This window comes from Sparus aurata, chromosome 2 (genome assembly GCF_900880675.1).
Source record: "Sparus aurata chromosome 2, fSpaAur1.1, whole genome shotgun sequence".
NCBI classification, from domain to species: domain Eukaryota; kingdom Metazoa; phylum Chordata; class Actinopteri; order Spariformes; family Sparidae; genus Sparus; species Sparus aurata.
Genome location: NC_044188.1, coordinates 8,654,072 through 8,673,970, shown reverse-complemented (window position 1 = coordinate 8,673,970; position 19,899 = coordinate 8,654,072). Strand labels below are relative to the sequence as shown.

The following is a 19,899-nucleotide window of genomic DNA, read 5'->3' as shown; positions in this document are numbered from 1 at the left end:
GACCATGGCCCTACGCCGCCTCTGAGAATGGTAGAGGCCAGTTGAAATACAAAGGTGACTTATTTTTCTTGATGGACGGATACCAGTCCATCTCTGTTGCTAGGTAGTTAGCATTTAGCTGTCGTCTCTGTCGTTAAACTGGCCTACGAGAATGCATTTGTTCCATCCCAGTCGGTCCCAGAGCTGCATGGTGGGGGTGTAATGCATAAGCAGTGCTGTCAAGTCCCTCCCTAGCTGCCTGTTCTTACAGAAAATACATAAATATGCCGAAGAAAACAGCGCTACACTAGTCATTTCATAGGAACTTTAACCACTGGAAGGTCCAAGTGAGCCGAGGAGACCGGGAGCTGTATCATGTTTGTGATTTCCATTATCTCTGACATTAAGCAAACCCAGACCCGCGGTCATCATAAAATGGTCTCATCTCCAGCTCCACACCAGGATCTAATTCCCTCTCCACTGGTCCTGTTTGCACAGCACGGCTATAGAATAACACTGTAGCAGTCCGTGTTTGTCGATAATATATCTTTGTTTTGGGAAGGTAAGAGAGAGACCGGGGAGCGTCTTGTAATCTGGTCGTGAGATCTCAGGCTAATAGAGAAGTGAAAAGATCTGCAGCAGATGTTCCGAAATGCTCAGATGAGGGTAAGCAGCAGGTCAAATGGCACTCTGCAGGAAGGCGGGCCGTGTTTATGGATGTAATTTCTCTGGTGGTGCGAGTTAGCTGGCTGACAGGCTCCTCTTACAGTACTCCTTCCTGTCCGGGATCATGAGCTATCCACGCTGTGTAAATGAGCCCGTATCATCGCACGTCACATCAAATTAGGAGTGTGTATGGCGACTGGTGCTAACTCACATATCCACTCCTGCATCACCTCTCTCTCTCTCCCTCATTCTCGCTTCCTCTCACACACAAACAAACACGGCGTAGAAACAAGACAACCACAACAGATTTCAGTTCCTCAGGTATAAAACCACGTTGCCTCACATCCCCCTCTCAGTCCAGTCGTATTGAAGGGTCCCGTGGCTGGCCCGGGTCATACACAGCTTCTTTGTCATTGTGGAGCCGAGGAGGGGTCAGATCTGGAGGAGCTGTGGAGGAGGTCCAGGGGGAGGGCTGCCGGGGCTCCGGGGGCCAGGAATGTTAATTGGGAAGATTGTTTTAATAAGGCCCTCATCTCTGCAGATGCTGGGAGAGGGTTAGCTGGTGGGGCCACACAGACGGGAGGGCAGCTCACAGTGAGATATTGTCAGCAAACATAGCTGACACAATGTGATTTGAGCTGTGTAAGGCACGTAGCCGGATTTAGGCACAAGTGGATAAAGATATTCCACGGCTCTTGCCGTGTTTGCGCCTGCTTTTCTGGAGGTAAAGGGATTTACTGTAATGAGCATTCTATGGTGACAAATGTGCGATCTGCATATTCTCACCAATTCTGTGTTGTGTAAAATCCCATTACACTGTGAAGACTCAGGCAGACTAGCACAGTCTACTACTGCTGAATACAGGCGAGAGAGAGGAGAGAAAAGCAGGAGGGGAAGAGTGAGGCAGAGAAAGAGGGTCATAAAGGGTCGATTCACTAAAATGACACAGAAACATATTTTCGCACTTACCTCATCTGGCCACGCAGATAGCTGGTTTAACTTAACAGGTTTTCAGATATCCATCTCTGAGATGTCTGCCTCTCTTCCTCAACACAAAGGGAGGAAGATTTTGTTTTATGGTGCTCACGGCAGTTAAAAGAACACTTCAGAAAACTCAACAGCAACATCCCTTTCCAGAATCGATGTCCGCATTACTGTGGATAATCCACAGAACACCCTGTCAGCAGTTTTCATAGGAACTTCTTTTCCAGTAGTTCAATGGAAACATCAACAGTAAGGTCCTTTATAGAGATACAATATTAGGAAAATGCTCAGAATATCAGATGCTAGCGTGCCAAGAAAACACTTAATGAGACTACATCTGAAACATTCATGTTGTGGCTACCATTTCTGTAAATACATGTTTCTTAGAGGATGAATCATCGACTACAGTAGCTGCAAATGACATCAATGGCATTGCTCTTCTCTTCTCTTCTGCCTTAAAGATTTGTCCACATCCACATTTCATTTTGTACACTTATTGTGCAAGTCCGTGTATGCAGGATGCACTTTATTCCCATGACACGGTTCGCTGAGGGCAGGTGAGAGCCCCATTACCTCACTCTGTGTTGTGTGTGAGAGGGAGAAAGAGCCAGAGAATGAGAGAGCATACTGTACAGGTGTACATCTGTGTGTGAACTATAGTGTTACATCTGCTCTTTTGTGTCTGCGTGCAGAGAGCTCCAGGCTCATGACTACACGGTGAGTGATGAGAGCTAAGTTACTGGGTTTCTCGACTCTCCTCCTGGTCCTCAGGGAGTAGGCAGCTGAGCTCCACCTATAAGTGAGGACATGTCACAAACATGCTTCTTTAAGCACCGGCAGCTCCGCGCTGACTACTGTAGCCACGTTATTAAGCCAGCTTTTGTAAATGAAGGTAATTCTCGACTTTGTGGATTTACCTGCTTCTCCCACCTTTATCTCCCTCATTATTATTTTATTGCACTGTAAAACCTGGCATCAGCTCTATGCTGTGTAAACAGAATATTTTATTTAGCTTGGCCTCCCCGTCATAAGAAAACAATACAGGTCTCAGTGCATTGAGTAAGTGTTCCACTCGATGCTGTGTTTCCACAACAGGTAACACACTCTCCTTCAGAATCAAAACAGCCTCAAAATCACTTTCATATGTACGAGCTGATCTGTCAGAAGCAGACAAATCCACAAATGGCTTCTCTTTGTTTTTGAATCATTAAATTTAAATGTGATAATCCCGTACAGATGTTTATTACACAGCTCGTATTGTGGCGGGTGTTCCTATCAGGGTTTTATAGGATTTGTATTTTTCCTTTTTATAACATTTCTGGAGAGGAAGTGTTTTTTTTTTTCCCCCTAACATTCCTGCCTGTGCAAACCCCGGCACTCGAAACACTCTTTATTTTAGTCCAACTCCTGCTCACCCGGCACTCCAATCAAACAGGCACTGTTTATTGAACTACGAGGTGCCAAGTCACTCACTCACTCAGTCACTCACATAAACCTGCCTCCCCGCTGCCCTCCGCGCCTTTCGCCGTGTTCGCCAAACGCCATCTCTCTCTCCGAGCCTGACGAGAAGACTTATGACCATTTAAACAAACACAGGCGCTCAATGGCCTCTCTGTCTGCGCGGCTGTGGGGTGAGGCTTCCTTTATGTGGTGTATGCCTGTGTTTGAGCCTGTGTGTGTGTGTGTGTGTGTGTGTGTGCACATGTTTGTGTTTTCTTTACGTACAGACATAATTGCTGTTGGATACTGATGCACATGAGGCCTACATGTGTCGGTGGAAGTGTGTTGCGTAGCGGGTGAAGCAGCGCTGAGACTGAACCCTCTGCACTCGGCGGCCACACAGGGCCACGGCGAGCGCAGACGTGCCCTCTGCTGTGCCGCCGAATGGCCCGCAAAGCCATCTGCCCTCACTGCCAGTGCCAGGTATAGACTGTAATCATCTGGCACCGCGCAGTGTAAATGCCTTTACAGCCCTCGTCTTACCCCTGCTATAATCCTCACACCAGCAGGGCCAGCCTGCTTCATATCCCTACATGGTCTGGTTTACATTTGTGTCTGTGTAACTCCACAGTTAGTGGCACATATGAAATGTGATGCTTATGAATTGACATGTCCGAAACAAACAACATAAATAAATAAACATCAGGCTGGGACATATATTGTTATTGTGATGTGAGACTGACATCATCGTAGATGTTGGATTATATCATGATAAGTGTTTTTTTTCAGTACAGTAAAATAAGGTTGTTTTCTGAACCTCCTTGTTCCAATACTCGCTTTACCTACTTAGTCATTCTGTCACATTACTGATGGTTATTTTTCGAACTTTCATTGTGTTAATATGTGACATTACTAATAGTCATTCCTACAATATTGTGGCGATAGCGGTATCGTGGTGTATGGTCAAAAGCATTGTGTCCTCCTGACCTAGCATTTGTGTTGCTGAAAATGTTAGAAGGTAACATTTCTGCAAACCACTGATTCATGTCGTGAGGTTGAAGGGACGGTGACAGTTTTAGAGATGACTTCCAAGCTGCTGACCACTGTTCGAGTTTGCATTTCAGCATTTGTAAGCGTCACACTATTTTTAAGGAGACCTCAAGACAATTTCAAGACGTGTTTGTGTTGTCAAAAAAAAGTCTGCAGCTGACAAAACCTGATGTTTGTAATAAAACCTTGGGACATTTCTGCTTGACTTTGTCACGGCAATAACAGGTATTTATGATGTTTTCTTAACCCCAACCAAGTGGTTTTTGTGCCTAAACCTAACCAGAGCATAAACACAGCGCTGTGACAATGACAAAAAAGAAAATTGAACCCAAACAAACATAAAGTCGCAACATAACATTTGTGGTTTTGCAGAAACGTCCTTTGCCAACTTTTATTCTGGTTTGAATTTATGAAGTGCTCTTCAGGAGATTTCAAAAACATTGAGATCAATATTGTGTCAGTGCCAGGAAATCACTGTATTATTTTAAGGCCATACCTCAATCAGCAGTTGTCAAGATCACTTGAAACGACTTACAAACATTCCGTTTTTACCTTTTGTCTCATTTCCAGACCGTAGCAAGTAAGGCCAGTTGAGAGAACATGTTGACAGGCACTAGCAGGCCTGTGTTTTGTTTATTTACTAATGGACTGACTCACAGGGTTTATTGTTCCGGCTCTGGATGTTTATAAGAGCTAATCGGGCCATCCTGTCTCTGCTCAGCGACTGGGCATCGCATCTGAGTCTGGAGGATGACCTCATGGCATCGTGTGCAGGTGCAAACCCTAAAGGCCAGCCGGGTTATAGTCTGTCTGCTCTTGTTGACATATTTACGGGTGTCCACAAGGTGTCTCGCGGTCAACCCGGCACTTAGGCTGTCAGGCATTTTTAACCAATGTGACTCCGCAGATGTGACCTCGTATTGAATGTCACGGCTGTCGAGAGAGGTGCGATTGTTTTCGACGTGATTTATCAATACGACATTTGGAAATAAATGTGAAATCTATAAATTGAATTCTAAAAGAACAAAAACACTTAGGACCGGCAGGCGTACGCTGGCCTCATTCGCAAGTCCACTTTTATTTACAACTTCCCCTCCCAGTCGGTTTTATCTCTGCATTTGTGTTTGTGTGAAGTTTACATCCATAATCATCCATCCCGGACGGTGTTATGGCCGCGCTTCGGTGCAGATTGCGTGCTGCGAGGAGAGGATAGTGTCTGCGGGGCAGGCAAGAGGGCATGAGCTGAGAACAGAGGAACCAGAGCCAGATTGAGAAAGAGAGGGGAGTCTGCCGTGTCCAATCTCATCTCCCTGGTGGTGGGGTCAAGAGGGAACAAGGGAAGGAGTGGGAGGAGGGAGGTGGAGGGATGCAGCGATTCTCCAGAGTACAGAAGGAGTCCTGTTATATCTTCACACCCACCAGCCAAACTACAGATTCATGCGGCGCAAACACACACTCACACACCCTGTACGCACGCCGCTGGCAGATTATCCACCTGCAGAAGCCTTTTGCAAGAGAGTGGCATGGGTTAACACACCATCGCTACGAGCCCGTCTTTGATGTAAGCTGCTCAGTGTGTGTGTGAGCCGAGAGAGAGAGAGAGAGAGAGAGAGAGAGAGGAGTAAGAGAAGGGGGTCAAATGCTGAGAGGGGAGAGAGAAATTTCGAGACAAAGTGGGAGATACGTGGAGGGAGAGTACGAGAGGTGTGCGTCCCACAGGATGGAGCTGGAGGCAAGGTGAAGAGCGTCGACAGGGGAGGGTTTAGCACACAACATGCTGGAGCCGCACTGTGAATAAGGCAGAGTGAGTTCCGCTCACGGCATAAACAACACTCATGAAGGGGGCAGAGGAATTATGTTGTACAGTAAGTAGGAACGGACTGGCGGGGAGCTCAGCCAGCGTAAGCCCGAGGTTAATACACATACATTTGTCATTTGACCAAAATGGGGAAGATTTTAATATCCTGGCGGCAGCAACTGTGAATATGTAACAGACTGCTCTACATGTGGGGAAATCACTGAGACCCTGCTGTGACCTTTTCCCCGTGTTTTGTCACCGTTCAGACATTGACCTGCATCCGATTTTGATTCTAAATTGAAAATAAATTGAAATCAGCATTTATTTTCGGTAGTCATAAAGTAAGAACGAAGATTGTCCACCTGTTTTTTTGGTGTCCGAAGAAATAAAGAACTAGTACTGGTGCCTGGTACCAGCTGTGACAAGCAGCATCGTGCTCTCGCTTTAAATTACCCTTCTTTTGTTTAAAGAACAGTTTGAAAATGTAAATGACAGTTGTCGGGGGGATAAATCCAATGATCTGTTTATCTTCACCGCTATCAAGATTTGATAGTCTAACAATGGCACAGCTGTCAGTGCTGAAAAATAAATTAAACCAAATGGTGGATATGGAGAATAGTGACGCCCCTGATAGAGAAGCCTCGACAGTAAACGGGAGAGAAAGAGCGATTCTTCAGCAGCGCTCACACATAACCGTGAACATCTGGAGCTGCTTAGCCATTTGATATTTTCCCAGTGTTTGTTGTACCTTCCATTCATCCATTCTCTATGTCCTCAGGTAATGTTTGATTATGTTATACCCCTGATATTCTGACATTGGGGCAGTTTATGAAGCAAATGTGATGAGTTTAAAAGAAGCAAACTGCCTCCAGGAGGACCACGGGGGAGAGAAAGGCATTATCTTCCGTTGTATAGTGCAGATTCTTCCTTTTCCCTTGCTTCTACTGTTCCTCTTCCTCCCTTTAGTAGCATTTTCCTGCTGTTATCATTCACTCTGGGGTTCTGCCATGTCCAGTCCGTTTCAAGGAAAAATCCAAAGCCAAAGGCGAGACCCATGCTGTGCTCTGTGTCTCTGCGGGATTGACTCCTGGTGCCTTCTGATAAATCTTTAATTCCCTGGTCGGTCTGTTTTTGTATCCTTCCAAAGATTTGCGAGGAGGCTTGTTGTACTTGGTTTAATTTCCTCAGAACAAAGCTCATCTGATCTTCCCACCCAGACTTGTGTGTGGCATTAAGTCTCCATTTTCATTAATGTTGGAGGGGCAGCACGGGAATCTCATTTTAATTTGACATTTAAACATCTGTTTTCAATTTCCTCAGTGTGTGTGCGTGCGAGCCTGTGTGCGAGTGTGTGTGGGTGGACGGGGGGTAGTTTGTGGGGGTGATGAACCTGGGAGTCTTCAGAGCTGTGAGCAGCCATCTCAGCTGACCTTTAAAGAATGGTTAGGATGTAAGAAATGATGGCGGCTAATTGCGTTAGCCTCAGTGTAGCTCCAATTTGCTACCGTGGACCTGGGGAGCGATTTATCACACAGGGCTTGTGGAGTGTGGATAGACTGGGTTTGGCCCAGCAGATGCTTTGCCACTGCTAGCTAAACCTCTGCTTTGATAAAAAAAAAAGTTGTTTATGCACAGTCATGTCAGCCAGATGAGATAGGACGTGTTTTGTTCTTAGCCTCCTGCAAAAGAGGAAACGCAGTGCAGAATAGATCCCTTTACCTCGACAAAGCGTATTGATATCTGTCCAGGTCCGGATATTCACTCTGTTTCAACCCATCATCAGCGTATCTGAGCAAATCCAGGACGGACAAAGAGACGTCTTCATGCTGGGACCTGTGACTTTGGCCCATTTCCACACATTAAGCCACAAAATGAAAATCACTCTCTGTACGCACAAACACACACACGCACACATTGAGTCCCGGCCTCCCTGTTAATAGCGCAGGAAATATTATCTGCTAGGGGACAGCTGCAGGCTCACTGGAGAGACAGAATGGTAGAGTAGGCTCATTATCCCAAACACGGACACAGACCACACCGCACACACACACACGCACTTTCAGGACAGCGCACAGCGTGAGAGCCTCTCAATCCCATTTTTTTCGCCCAATTCTGGGTCCTAGAGCGGGAACAGCGAGGCGAGCGGGGCCTTATGCAGTTTGAATACAGGAAGAGGATGGATGTCTTATTCGAACCAGGGGGGGGCCAGAGGCAACCCAGTCCACCACAGCTCCGGATATGACGGGTTCACTGGCGGAAGAGTTTGGGCTTTGTACCCCTTCCAGATCTGGGTCCATCCGTCTGTCTGTCTGTCTGACAGACTGTCTGGCCGCCTCTGTCTCATTTATGCTCGTTCTCCCTCCATCCCAGAGGATTTTGTTTTCCACTGCGCAGATGTTCGAGGCTGTCTGCTGCGCTGCACTCAGCTGTGTTTATAACAAAGAGGTGTTGGTTTGGAGGAGGAGAGAGGGCAGTGAGGTGGGGGAGTGAACGCTGTTAAGGAGGGGTGGAGGTCACTGCGCTGTTGGTGTAAACACTGGATGATGCCAGCTCTCCCTCGGGGCCTCCAACTAGTCAATCCTGCATCCCTTTTTTTTTTTTTCTTTTCCTCTTTTCCCCACCACACACATACCTTTTTATTTTCCGGAGGGACAAATACATCTGCATGTTAGCTGAAAGAGTTACAGGGAGGCCAGCAGGGGAGGAAGAGACCCACCGAGAGGAGACGACTTGCACTTAAAGTTACTCAGCCAAGCATTTATTACAGCCTCTGCAGGAAATACATGAATTCTCTCACACGCTCTTTGCATTTAATTCATACATATGATCAGCAGCCATGATCTCCAGGGTACGCAGGATTTATACACTTTCATACTCGCTTAACAAAAAAAGCGAGGAGAGATGTTTCGGATATTAAAAAAATGAAAATCACTTTGAGCTTCTTCAGTGTTTCCTCTCACCTTCACGCTCAAGGCCAGCTTTTACAATAAGGCTCTTCAGAGTGTGCTGACCTTGCTGATACAAATGCAGACGGCGTTTCTTCAGATGGAGCCGGTGCTCTAATGGATCGGATGTTTGGTGTTTACATTTGCATTCCTGGATGGCTGTATCTGCTTTTAACCGCACCAAATGAGCTCACTCTCCACGCAGCTGCACCTCTGAGTTTGGCTTGGATCGCAGCGAGCGCAGAAAATTTAAGGGGTCACGCACTTAATCGTTATTCATCTGTGGCAGAGCACACCGTGCGTGTATCTGTGCCTCCTCCTCATGGGCGGCACCGGGGCTGCGAGTCGCAGAATTTCTGATGAATCCTCTTTGCTTTGTTCCGGATAAATACTGTTTCTGTGCTTAAGGATCGAGGCCGGGTAATGTTTCAGCCGTACGTCGGTAAGTGTGGGTGTGATTATGCGGCAGAAGACTGGGGAAGCTATTACCACCCATCTCTGACTCCAAAACCAGCGTCCTACTGTTGGACTGGATTCGCAAGAAAGCAGAGAGCGGTATCTGGGCTCGGCAATGACCAATTAAGTGCTTAAAGGGGTTTAGTCTGGAATTTGTTGGCTGTCAGTAGGTGAGGGGTCCTGGAGCGAGCCTGACTTTGATCTGTGACTGAGGTGACTTTAGAGCAAGCCGAGGAGCGTGAGACAATAGACGGCAAAAAGCACAATTCTTTTTTCCCCCAAAACACAGACACAAGCAGGCATTCGCGAGGGGATAACAAAGCGCATGCACACACTGCGCTGACCTTGCAAACTTGGTGTGTGGCCCCGAATTTCAGCCTGAAATTTACAAGCGCTATTTTCTTATGTTTTTATATGTATATCCAGAGAAGCTGGGAAAATGATTACTGGCACAGTGAGCGCAGGAGGGAGCTTGTTGCTTTTTCATTACTTTCTCCCCTCTCAATAAACCTCCAGTTTATCTTTAGCACCAGAGATATGGAGTCGAGACATGTGTGGTTCTCCGGCCTCCTCACTAAATAGATATGCATTGATCCGCTGTGTTGGAACTACCGGACTGTAATGATATTGATGCGATATTCTGATAAGTCAGACAGGCGACGGCTATTGAGTTTAGGTGTTGCCTGGGTTTTGTAATTTTGCATTCAGCCTCCAAATGAAAATCAGGACTGCTCAGCTCATCTCTTTAAACCCTCGCTTCTCTTCAGTATCAAATTATTAGGAATGAGAAGCCGTGGGCCTCTCATGTCTGAATAATGAAAATCCATGGCTGTGTCATCTTTTTTTACAGCTCTTCTAGCAGGGAAAATCAATGCAAATAAGAATCGTATCCTACCAAAGTCCTTAGCAAGGCAGCTTGAGTGGATTGGATCTAATGTGGATTTCATCTGTGTTAGGATAGCTCAGGTGTGTGAGCGCAGGGGATGTAAATATGGAGTGTCAGGGAGAGATGAAGAAGCGATGATGGAGTGGTGATGATCAGCGTATATTGTGTGTGTGTGTGTGTGTGTGTGTGTGTGTGTGTGTGTGTGTGTGTGTGTGCATGTGAATCTGTGTAGTTCGGTCAACAAAGAGGAAGGTCGTTGCTATTAAAGATGATGATGGGCTCTGATATGTGGTCATCCACCTGCTGTAAAGCTTATTGAGTGAGGTTATATGAGAGAAACCATGCAATTGTTTATGTAAAAGCCTTCTATACAAAGTGGCCTTCACCGTGTACTCTACCTCATTTAACTTGAGTCTGGTGTGAGGACATGCTGTAGAGACTGTTATAGTTTTCAGAGCAGGCTGGATTCAGTAAATCAATAAGGATGTTTGTCTTACATTCTGGCAACTGTGCAGAATGAATTATGTGTTCCGGAGCACCTTCACTGCCGTCTTAACTTCTGCCTCAGGCTTTGTGAATGTAGCAGCTTCAAGTTTTTCTGTTTTTTTAAGTATTGCAGTCACTCATGTGCTGTGTTTCTCCCCCTGTTTTCTTGCAGTTCTCCGCGATGACTTCAGACAAAACCCCGCAGATGTGATCGTGGCGGCAGGAGAGCCGGCCGTCCTGGAGTGTCAACCTCCGCGAGGACATCCTGAACCCACCATATCATGGAAGAAAGACGGAGTCAACATTGACGACCGGGATGAGAGGATCACTGTAAGACTCCTCCTCTTCCTTCTATTAGATATATCTGGAAACCGCTGTGACTTGTAACATTGTCATTCCTGACACGTAGGCTCATCTAAACGCCTGAAGCCTGCCTGGTATATAAGGTTGATGTGTTTAAATGTACGAGATCGAATGACCCAGCGATGCAGGTCAAGTCATTACCAGCAATTCAGTGTTTGTTGAAAGATTGATTTGTTTGGCTCATTATTCACATACAGCAATTACCAAACCGAAGCAGCCCATTTTGGTGGCTGCAACCTTTAATGACTGAGGTAGATAGAATCAGTCTTGCTCCATCAGCCGGCAGCAGTGCATTGATTAGGGATGGCCTGCTGATGAAATCAACGAGGAGGAACGTAGATCAGGAGAGGAGAAACGAGCTGAATCAAAGAGGAGAAAAGTTGTGCTCAGCAGCGGCAGCGGCAGCAGGAGCGCCTGCAGAATCCAAACAACTCCCTTCGTTTGATTTGCAACCAAACCCCCAATTATTCAGCTTTAATTAAAACAACTGCACAGCCGGCGTTGCAGCGTCAATCAGCTCGACATGCTTGCTTACTAAAGGCCTGCCTTGTATAATCTTCGCTCAAACTGTTTCAACCAGACCCGACTTTGTGCCCATAGTCGTTTTCCTTGAGCAGGAAGAAGCTTTTAGTTGTGTCTGATTGGATTTGAGCTTTAGGGAAATAAAAGACTCTGACTCAGCGTTCGGCTAACGCAAGCAGGTAGCGGGAAAGAAGTAGCTGTGGGTCTGGATCCCATTTTCCCAATCTTGAACAGTTGGTTTTCAAGGCCCTGCATATTGTGCAGTTGTTGAGTGCTGACGAGGGCTAACTTCACAGCACAGTCATGGAAAATCAAATCTTCCCCAGATAATAAATACAACATACTAATAAAGATGTTCCACTCTGTCTGCCCGTAGCGCAGTGTTGAATCCAGCCTGGGCTCGTTGTCCCCAATATATTTTCTTTACTCGCTCAAGCTAAAACAGTGATTTATTGCTGCTGGCAGCCTCCAGTGAAGGACTGTACATGACTAATCACAGTCCTGCTCGGTGAGGGCCTGTTGAGGTTGGGCACATTGAGCCCTGATCGCGATTTAAACTCATAAACAGTGCAAGTATTCTTTCTCTCTGTCTTTCTCCAAGCCGCACAGGCAGGAGATGGAAGAGTCCGTGTCTGGCCGCTGAGCAGCATAATTGAAAGGAACAAGCGGATAATCACGTTTAAAGGGAATCAAATCATATCCGCACCAGGGTTAATTCAGGAGTTACTGATAAGCACGAAGCCTCGATGCCACATACTGAACTTTTGTAGCCTTTCATTTTAAGGTTTGTCTTGTGTTTCCTACACATTGGGATCATACAGGTATTGTGGATTACTACCTCTTTAATGCCCACTGTTGCTCTACAGAAGGTTATTAAGGCAAAATTCAACATCCTGTTCTCCTTAAACTGACATTCAAGCCGGTTAATGTTGCGTGTTTGAACTTTTTCTGTTATTAAATCAAAATAGCATGCATTCATCTATTTTGTCACTTATATTTTAAGTTTTGCTCATCGCCGAATGGCAAACTACCTCATACTGTTAACTAGGCAAGATACAAAGCAGGCATGCTCCAACTCAGTATTATGCACAGCTCTCGCTGTCATGGCCTTGGCCATAATTAGATTTTAGCCCCACTTAATACAGCACACGCACACTATATTTGTCGTTTATGCATCATTTCTGCAACGCCCATCCTACCACATGGAAGTGAGGACTTATTCATGCTGCTGTACATATAATTTTGTGCACCGATGGGTGAAATCCTTTTAGTAAACGCTGTGAGCAGTGCTGCTGTATCACAGGCTAAATGACTCAGAGTTGTGTCCTTGTAGCCTGCAGCAGTGTTGGGCCTTCTTTGGAGCTGAAAGCAGGCTCTGGTAGATTTAACAGTGTTGTGCGGACCAGCTGGTGTTGCTCACTGTAAACTTCCTGTCAAGCAAAAAACCTCACAGACTGAGCTTTCCCAAAAGACCACTTTTGAAGTAGCAGTAAGTATGAGTAATCAACTGTGGTGACAGACTGCAGTCTGGATGCTCTCCTGGAGACACCCATGTTAGCAGATCAAGATGTAACAGAAATGGGACAATCATGTGGCGACGTCCAATGTTTGTTTATGATATAGTGAATTTGACTGTAGAGAGAGAAGCAGAGGGTGGGATCTTTATAATGTGATGAACAGCTGAGCTCGTCAAAGGGCCCCCTTGCATTGTTGTGTTCGGTTCAGTCCATTCCTCCCACCATGCAACATGCTGGAACGTGCAGTCTCCTTGGTGATCACTGGTGATCTGAGCGAGGTCCCAAACCACCTGCAGTGGGGATTTTCTCTCCACACTGCACTTTACTGGGATGGGTCGGTTCGGCTTTGGTTGCCGCAACATAAAGAGCAGGGAGCGGACTTCAGAGACACATCAGAGGGAACCCTTCTGTTTTTCTATCTATTTTAGTCAGCTGTGTGTAAACACCAATGGCATGCTGTGTGCCATCTCACATATATTCATAGCTTCATGTGGGGCGGTTGTGAAAAGTTTCCCACTGAGCCATAAAAACTGAGGTGGGTCTATTACCCTGTAATGCTGCTGTGCTGCTAAGAGCAGCTGGCTGCATTCCTCTGAGCTCAGTCGAACAGGTCTTTCAGGAACAATGAGTAAAGGATAAATAAACAAAAGCAGGAGAAATGCCAGTATTTAAGCCCCGACCATTGTCTGCTCAGAGCAAGAGTCTGTCAGGAGCATCATAAATGGTCAAAATGCAGCACATTGTCCTCCTCCTTTTGTGCAATAGTTGTGGCTAATTATCAGCCGGGGAAAATGAGCTGCTGCGCGAATACCAACAGAGTGCACACTGAATAGGGGCTTTTTCATTATCAGCATTGCCAAATGACATGAGACAAAAGGCGACAGGATAGAGCCATCTCCCTGTAATGCAGGGATAATGGTCAGATTGTTGGGGCTTTCAGCTCCGCCGTGTTGTGTGGAGAGGATATGCCTGCAGAGAAAAAGAGGGCCGCTTGCTGCATTCATTTACTTTAGCTGGCTCTCAGAGTCCCTGCTGCTCTGGCACTCCAAATATGCCTGTGGAGAATGGGAAACCGCCACAGAGGTAAGAATATGGATAGAGTGGACAGGGCCTTAAGTGGATCCTCATGTCAAAGCCCCTGTGGACCCAACAGTACACCCCCCTCTTTCTCTGCTGCATGGTCTGCCCTGACCTTGGGCCTTTGTGAGTGTCACAGTGTTTTAGCTGTTAAGCCTTTCCTCAAACAAACAGTAACATAATGATACTTCAAACCCCTCCAACACCACAGGGCGCCCTAAATAAGCCAGCCTTCCGCAGCCTCTTCAAATCCCTGTGCCTCCTGCTTTACCATGAATATTAAACAGGGGTGAAGGGCTGAGGAATGCCTCAGATCCAGAAGAATTTGTCCGGTTGGAAAGCTCAAGAATCTGGCTACTTTATGAAAATAAAGTCGATACACACACCGTCTTAAGTCTGTCTGTCATGTGCAAGTGATGAAAATGTACTGAGACACGTCTCGCAATGAACACACATATATGAGGCTTTGAGATTAACACGGTCGTCACAGGGAAAGCAGACTTTTTTGCAATGTTGCGTGTCAAGTTCTCCGTCAGTGCTCCTCTAATGAGGGTATCGATTACACGCTTGCAGGTGGTGGTCCAGGCTGATGCGTGCATTTAAAACCTTAAGCCCTATCGAGGCGCAGAGATCACTGGCGCACCGTGCTATTGTCTGCCTGCCCGCTGACTGGCATGGCTGTGAGCTGAGAGAGGGGCTGAGGGGCCTGTGCTGGGGCCGGGGCTGCCTCTCTGACTGCCTGAGAACAAAGCACCTCCTCTGGCCTGTAATCAAAGCCCTGGGAAATAACAGACATGACATTCACCTGGACAAACACACATTCACTCGGCAGAGTTGGGTGTGTATGCGCGCTTGAATGTACATTCACTTGCTGTCACTTGCAGTTGTAGGCACACACGGGAAGAAAAAAAAAAAAAAAAGTTCCAAGAAACCTTTTCTTTTCAAACATTCCCCGACAATAATAGACAAAACTGTCCTGAAGCTCAGAAGTGCTTGCAGTTGTGCAGCGCCTCAGGTGTTCCCTCAGGGGCCTGCGGTTGTGTTGGATTGGGAAAGTGTTCTTTGGCTCAGCTTACCCTGAGGAGGAAGAGGCCGGCCGATAGAGATTTAGACTTCAATTGGAGGCTGTGTAGGACCTGCAAAAAGCTGCGAGAGAGAGAGAGAGAGAGAGAGAGAGAGAGAGAGAGAGAGAGAGAGAGAGAGAGAGAGAGAGAGAGAGTTGCAGAGCAAAATCCCAATAAAAACACTTTAGCACTAAGCCATTATGAGTTTGTGAGTACATTTCATCACGGTGTTGTAATGGCTTCTTGGTAACTAAATGCTCACAGGCGTCCTTAAATGCAATCAGGAAATGTTTTGTAATGGTTGAGCTATGCCGTTCTCTGTTTTCTGTGTGTCAACCACAGGCCCCAAGTGTCTCCCCGACTCTAATGTTGCTGTTCTTCCTCTCACATCCTCTCCTCCTCTTCTATTCCCTTTAGATACGAGGAGGGAAGCTGATGATCACAAATGCCCGGAAGACCGATGCTGGGAAGTACGTGTGCGTCGGCACAAACATGGTTGGAGAACGTGAAAGTGAAATAGCTGAACTTACAGTGCTCGGTAATTTATCCTTTTTTCTTCGTTTTTTTCAAATCTGTTGACTGCTTTCCTCTCTGTGCACACACACATCCACACGTGTGTTTTTTCTTGCTGTTTGTCCGCAGCGAGACACATAATCCAGATGTTAAGCTTTGATTGTCTATCTCCCAGGGAACTAAATGGTGTCGCTGACCTTTATCAGATAGAGTGTGAGATGACCTCCAATCTCACACTTAACTATGAATCCCACGCTGGCCCCAGCAGCTTCTCTCCTCTGACCAGCTGCACCCTATTTCACCATGAGTGACCTCCGACCCCGATACTCTCCTGTGTCCCGCGCAGAAAACATGTCCAGACTCTAGATTTTATCGCCACATTTTTTTACTTCCTTCCCCCCATTCTCCTCCGAGACCTCTTATAATCGGTCAGACTGAACAACAACAAAGCGGATTTCGTAAAGATGAATAATTGTACTGAAATAATAGTGTCATACTTTTAACGAGGGCCAGCCTGGAGCTTTTGTGTTTGTCCGTCTGAGTGAGTATTGCAACACAGAAACCTCTGGTTAATCATAAACCAGCCTGGTTAGTTTTTGGGACCAAGTCTGATGTAATGTGTTCAGAACGCCTGAAAGCCTGAGAGAACATTAAGAGCTGTGGTGACCCTGTGCTGTTGGGATTTGGTGACCGTAGAGAATCAGAACTGGACTTTGGGGTGATGGGGTTAACAAGACGACAGGAGGGGTTAGACTCTCTGTGTCGGGTCTTGTTCAGCGGCCTGTCTTCAATTAATCTACTGTCTTTTCGTGCATAATTAAAACCATCTACAGAACCACAACTGTTTCCTGTCCTTGTGACTAATGCGTACTGTCTGGTCTAAACTGTATTTTTGTCTCATTTTATGTGAAGTTAACCATAAATTGGCTATCCCTGTCGGGGCACTGCAGACAAACTCAATTAGGTTATTTCACATTATTTCACTATTTTCATTCTAGGACAGCTGACAGCACCTAAAACAGCATGATTTAAACAAAGCTTTTATCTTGAAGCTTTTTTCCACTGGTCTCCATTCAATTTTTAATTTAATGTTCAACTTGGCTCTAAAGCCTGACTGTATAGAACAAAACCAGGATTTATTGAGAGCAGCAACAGATTTAATGACTTTAACTCAAAGGGTAACTCCCCCAATTCCACACATTAAAGTGTGTTTACAGTTCTTGGGGAGTTCTACCGCATATGTGGAAAAAAAAGTAGTATAAAACCTTTTGCGGCTCCAGAGGAAGCTGCATTTGATCTGATAAATTGCCTCCAGTGTTATAACTCAGTGGCTAAGTGGCATTGTGGGTAATGTAGGCCCAGGTTTTGAAAAGGAAGAAGAATGTGTGGAGTAAAAAAGGTAATATCTCTGATTCTGCTGTATCATTTGTTTATAAATTGTCCATAATTAGTCCAACAGTGTTAAAGGGGCGCGGTGTTAGACCAGTGGACTGCTTTTCAAAATCTGTTGTCTACATTACCCACAATGCAACTTAGCCACTGAGTGACATCACTGGAGGCAATTCATCAGATTACATGCAGCTTCCCCCGGAGACACCGTTGACTTTATACTACTTTTTTCTTCTAAGTGTGCAGTAGTACTCCCCAAGACCTGTAAACACACTTTAATGTGTAAAATTGGTGGAGTGACCCTTTAATCAAAAGCATACAACTGTTGTGACCCCTGTGATTTTTAATTTGGCGTGCTGTTTTCTTCCCTGCAGAGCGCCCCAGTTTCGTCCGTCGACCAGGCAGCCAGGTGGTGTTGGTGGACCAAGCCGTAGAGTTCAGGTGTGAGGCCCGTGGCGACCCAGTTCCCACCGTGCGCTGGAGGAAGGACGACGGCGACCTTCCCAAAGGAAGGTATGACTCACCGACTAGTCCCCTTTCATCACACAATACCTCCCTCCCTCACCCTCACCCTCTCCCTGCCTTTGTTACATCCTCTGCTCGCCTTTGTCCGCGCCGTCAGCTGACGCATGTTGCGCTGAGTGAGGCTGTGTCTGGCAACATTTGATACGCAAACACCTGTTTTTACACCAGATATGAGATTCGTGAGGACCACACCCTGAAGATCCGTCGTCTGACCTCAGCTGATGTCGGCTCCTACACCTGCGTGGCCGAGAACATGGTGGGCAAGGCGGAGGCGTCGGCCACGCTCACCGTCCACGGTAAGACAGAACACTTTTCTCCTAGGCCTGAAGTTTCATTAGAGGCCCTTGGGCAGCTGTCCTAAATTCATTTCCACTTTGGGTTATTGTGCAGCTTGATTCCAATGCAATTTAGCCCGGGCCACATTGCAATAATAGCCTTCAGCTTTAGTACTACACGGTCATCACTTTCAACTATTCTCTCTCAATTAGCTGATTGATTTCTAATAAAACCAAACGCAGAAATCCATAACAGCTGTAGAGTTGGGCACAGGGGAGCTCAGCAGCGATCGATTTCATTTGCCCTATACAAGTGGCATTTCTCCGGAGGCCTGCCTTCCTTCATGTTTGAGGACAGTACGGCACTATTTTTGAACCTATGGAATATCTCATGTGTCTCCTGTGGCTCCCTGCAGTGGACATCTTATTAACACAGTTGGAATATAAAGCAGCCGGTCACACAGTGTGAACATTCAGAAAGAAACCATTCAGAGGAACTGGGGGGCTGGGATCACCCCCCGGACCCTCCTGAGAATCAGGGGAACACAGGGGCCATTTAACGCCAAACTAATGGGAATGTAGGGAGTCGGGTGAGAGGAGACCGGAGGGAAGGAGGAGGAGGCTTAGTGCCTGGGTGATGAGGATTGGATGGGAGGACAGTGAGTATGTTGGTCTTGGTGGTGGCTCACCGCTGATGCAGAACGGGTTGGGAATTGGGGCTGGGGGGCGATTGTGTTGAAGAGGATAGAGGGGGAGAGGTTTCTGTGGTGAGGTCAGTCATATTAATGTCACTCCCAGCAGTCGGCGCAGCAGAGATATGAAGAGACAGGGCGGTTTCATTCCTCTGCCAACCCCCACCAGCGAACACAGATACTCCATCTTCACTTGGCTACCCTTTGCAATTATTTCTTGATTTTCTCCACAAGACACCGATCTCTGGATTGGTCTGAAGAGCGAGATTAGACACACCTGCCAATACCCACATCAATATATCTGCTCCGTTTATTACCTTTTTTCACTCTGTCCCTCTCCCTGATGAAAGCTTAGTTAATGAAAGGGAACAGCATTGATGCGCTGGTTCAATACGCTGTTCTCCAGGCTTAGAAACATATTTGAAATGCTAAAACCACCCTCGTCCTCGGTGGAAATGAAATGTCTTAACCTCGGGCCAGCTCCCTGTTGCCTGCCTGCATGCAGACGGAATCCACTGACCCCTTTACTCGTGCTCTATGCAACCTAGCATGTTATAAGAATTAGAAAGGCATGAAAACTCAAAAAAAAAAAATGACTTAAATTGATTACCCTTCAGCAAAGAAGAACCTCTGCCATAGATTTAGGGGGCGAATTGCTTTCTTGGAGTGTAAGGTTCAAGTGAAAGGCAGTGCATAAATCACAGGAATCCTCGCTCTGCTCTCGTGGTTATATCCAACTGATTCCTGAACCTCCGAGCTTTCAGAGTTCCTAGAAACATTTCCATCGTTTCTTCAGATCCCCTTAGCTTCATCCAGACCAGGACGTGAGGAGGCCAGGGAGGCTGTGGGCACTGAGTAGTCCAGCTAATTAGAGGCAAGCAGGCCACAGTCCCACGCCCGGAAATGACATGCTTCTAATTACAGATGCGGGCACAGGAAAGGAAAGAAAAGCCGGGTAATTGCAGGTCTGAACAGGCCAGAGGAGCAGAAGCGATGTATAGGTAGTGCGATGCCGCTGTAGTAGCGAGGACAACAGTGATGTGGGGGGGCATGAGTTTAGTCTGTGGGTTTAGTGGGCAATGCTGTCACCCTTCATCAAAAGTCAAAGTAGGGCACGATTGCCGAGCCTGCTGCATAACCGAGCAGCCGAATAATATAATTTCAGTGGCAGCGAGCTACTGGCAGAGAGAGTTTCACCGCAAAAGGGGTAATCCGATCTTGAAGGCTGAAGTGGAATTAATGTAAATATTCTTTGAACTCAAGTTTTTCTGC

The 19,899-nt window shown here is 46.5% G+C and overlaps 1 protein-coding gene across 9 annotated transcripts in view; it reads left to right on the top strand.

The window, feature by feature from the left end:
- robo1 (roundabout, axon guidance receptor, homolog 1 (Drosophila)) overlaps positions 1-19,899 on the top strand; it is a 238,715-nt gene that overhangs the window by 183,043 nt on the left and 35,773 nt on the right. For all 9 annotated transcript variants that reach the window (XM_030397402.1, XM_030397410.1, XM_030397393.1 and 6 more), the window contains 4 exons: positions 10,863-11,020; positions 15,651-15,771; positions 17,510-17,648; positions 17,829-17,956. In XM_030397402.1, the coding sequence (XP_030253262.1) occupies positions 10,863-11,020; positions 15,651-15,771; positions 17,510-17,648; positions 17,829-17,956 (546 nt within the window). The remainder of the gene's footprint in view (positions 1-10,862; positions 11,021-15,650; positions 15,772-17,509; positions 17,649-17,828; positions 17,957-19,899) is intronic.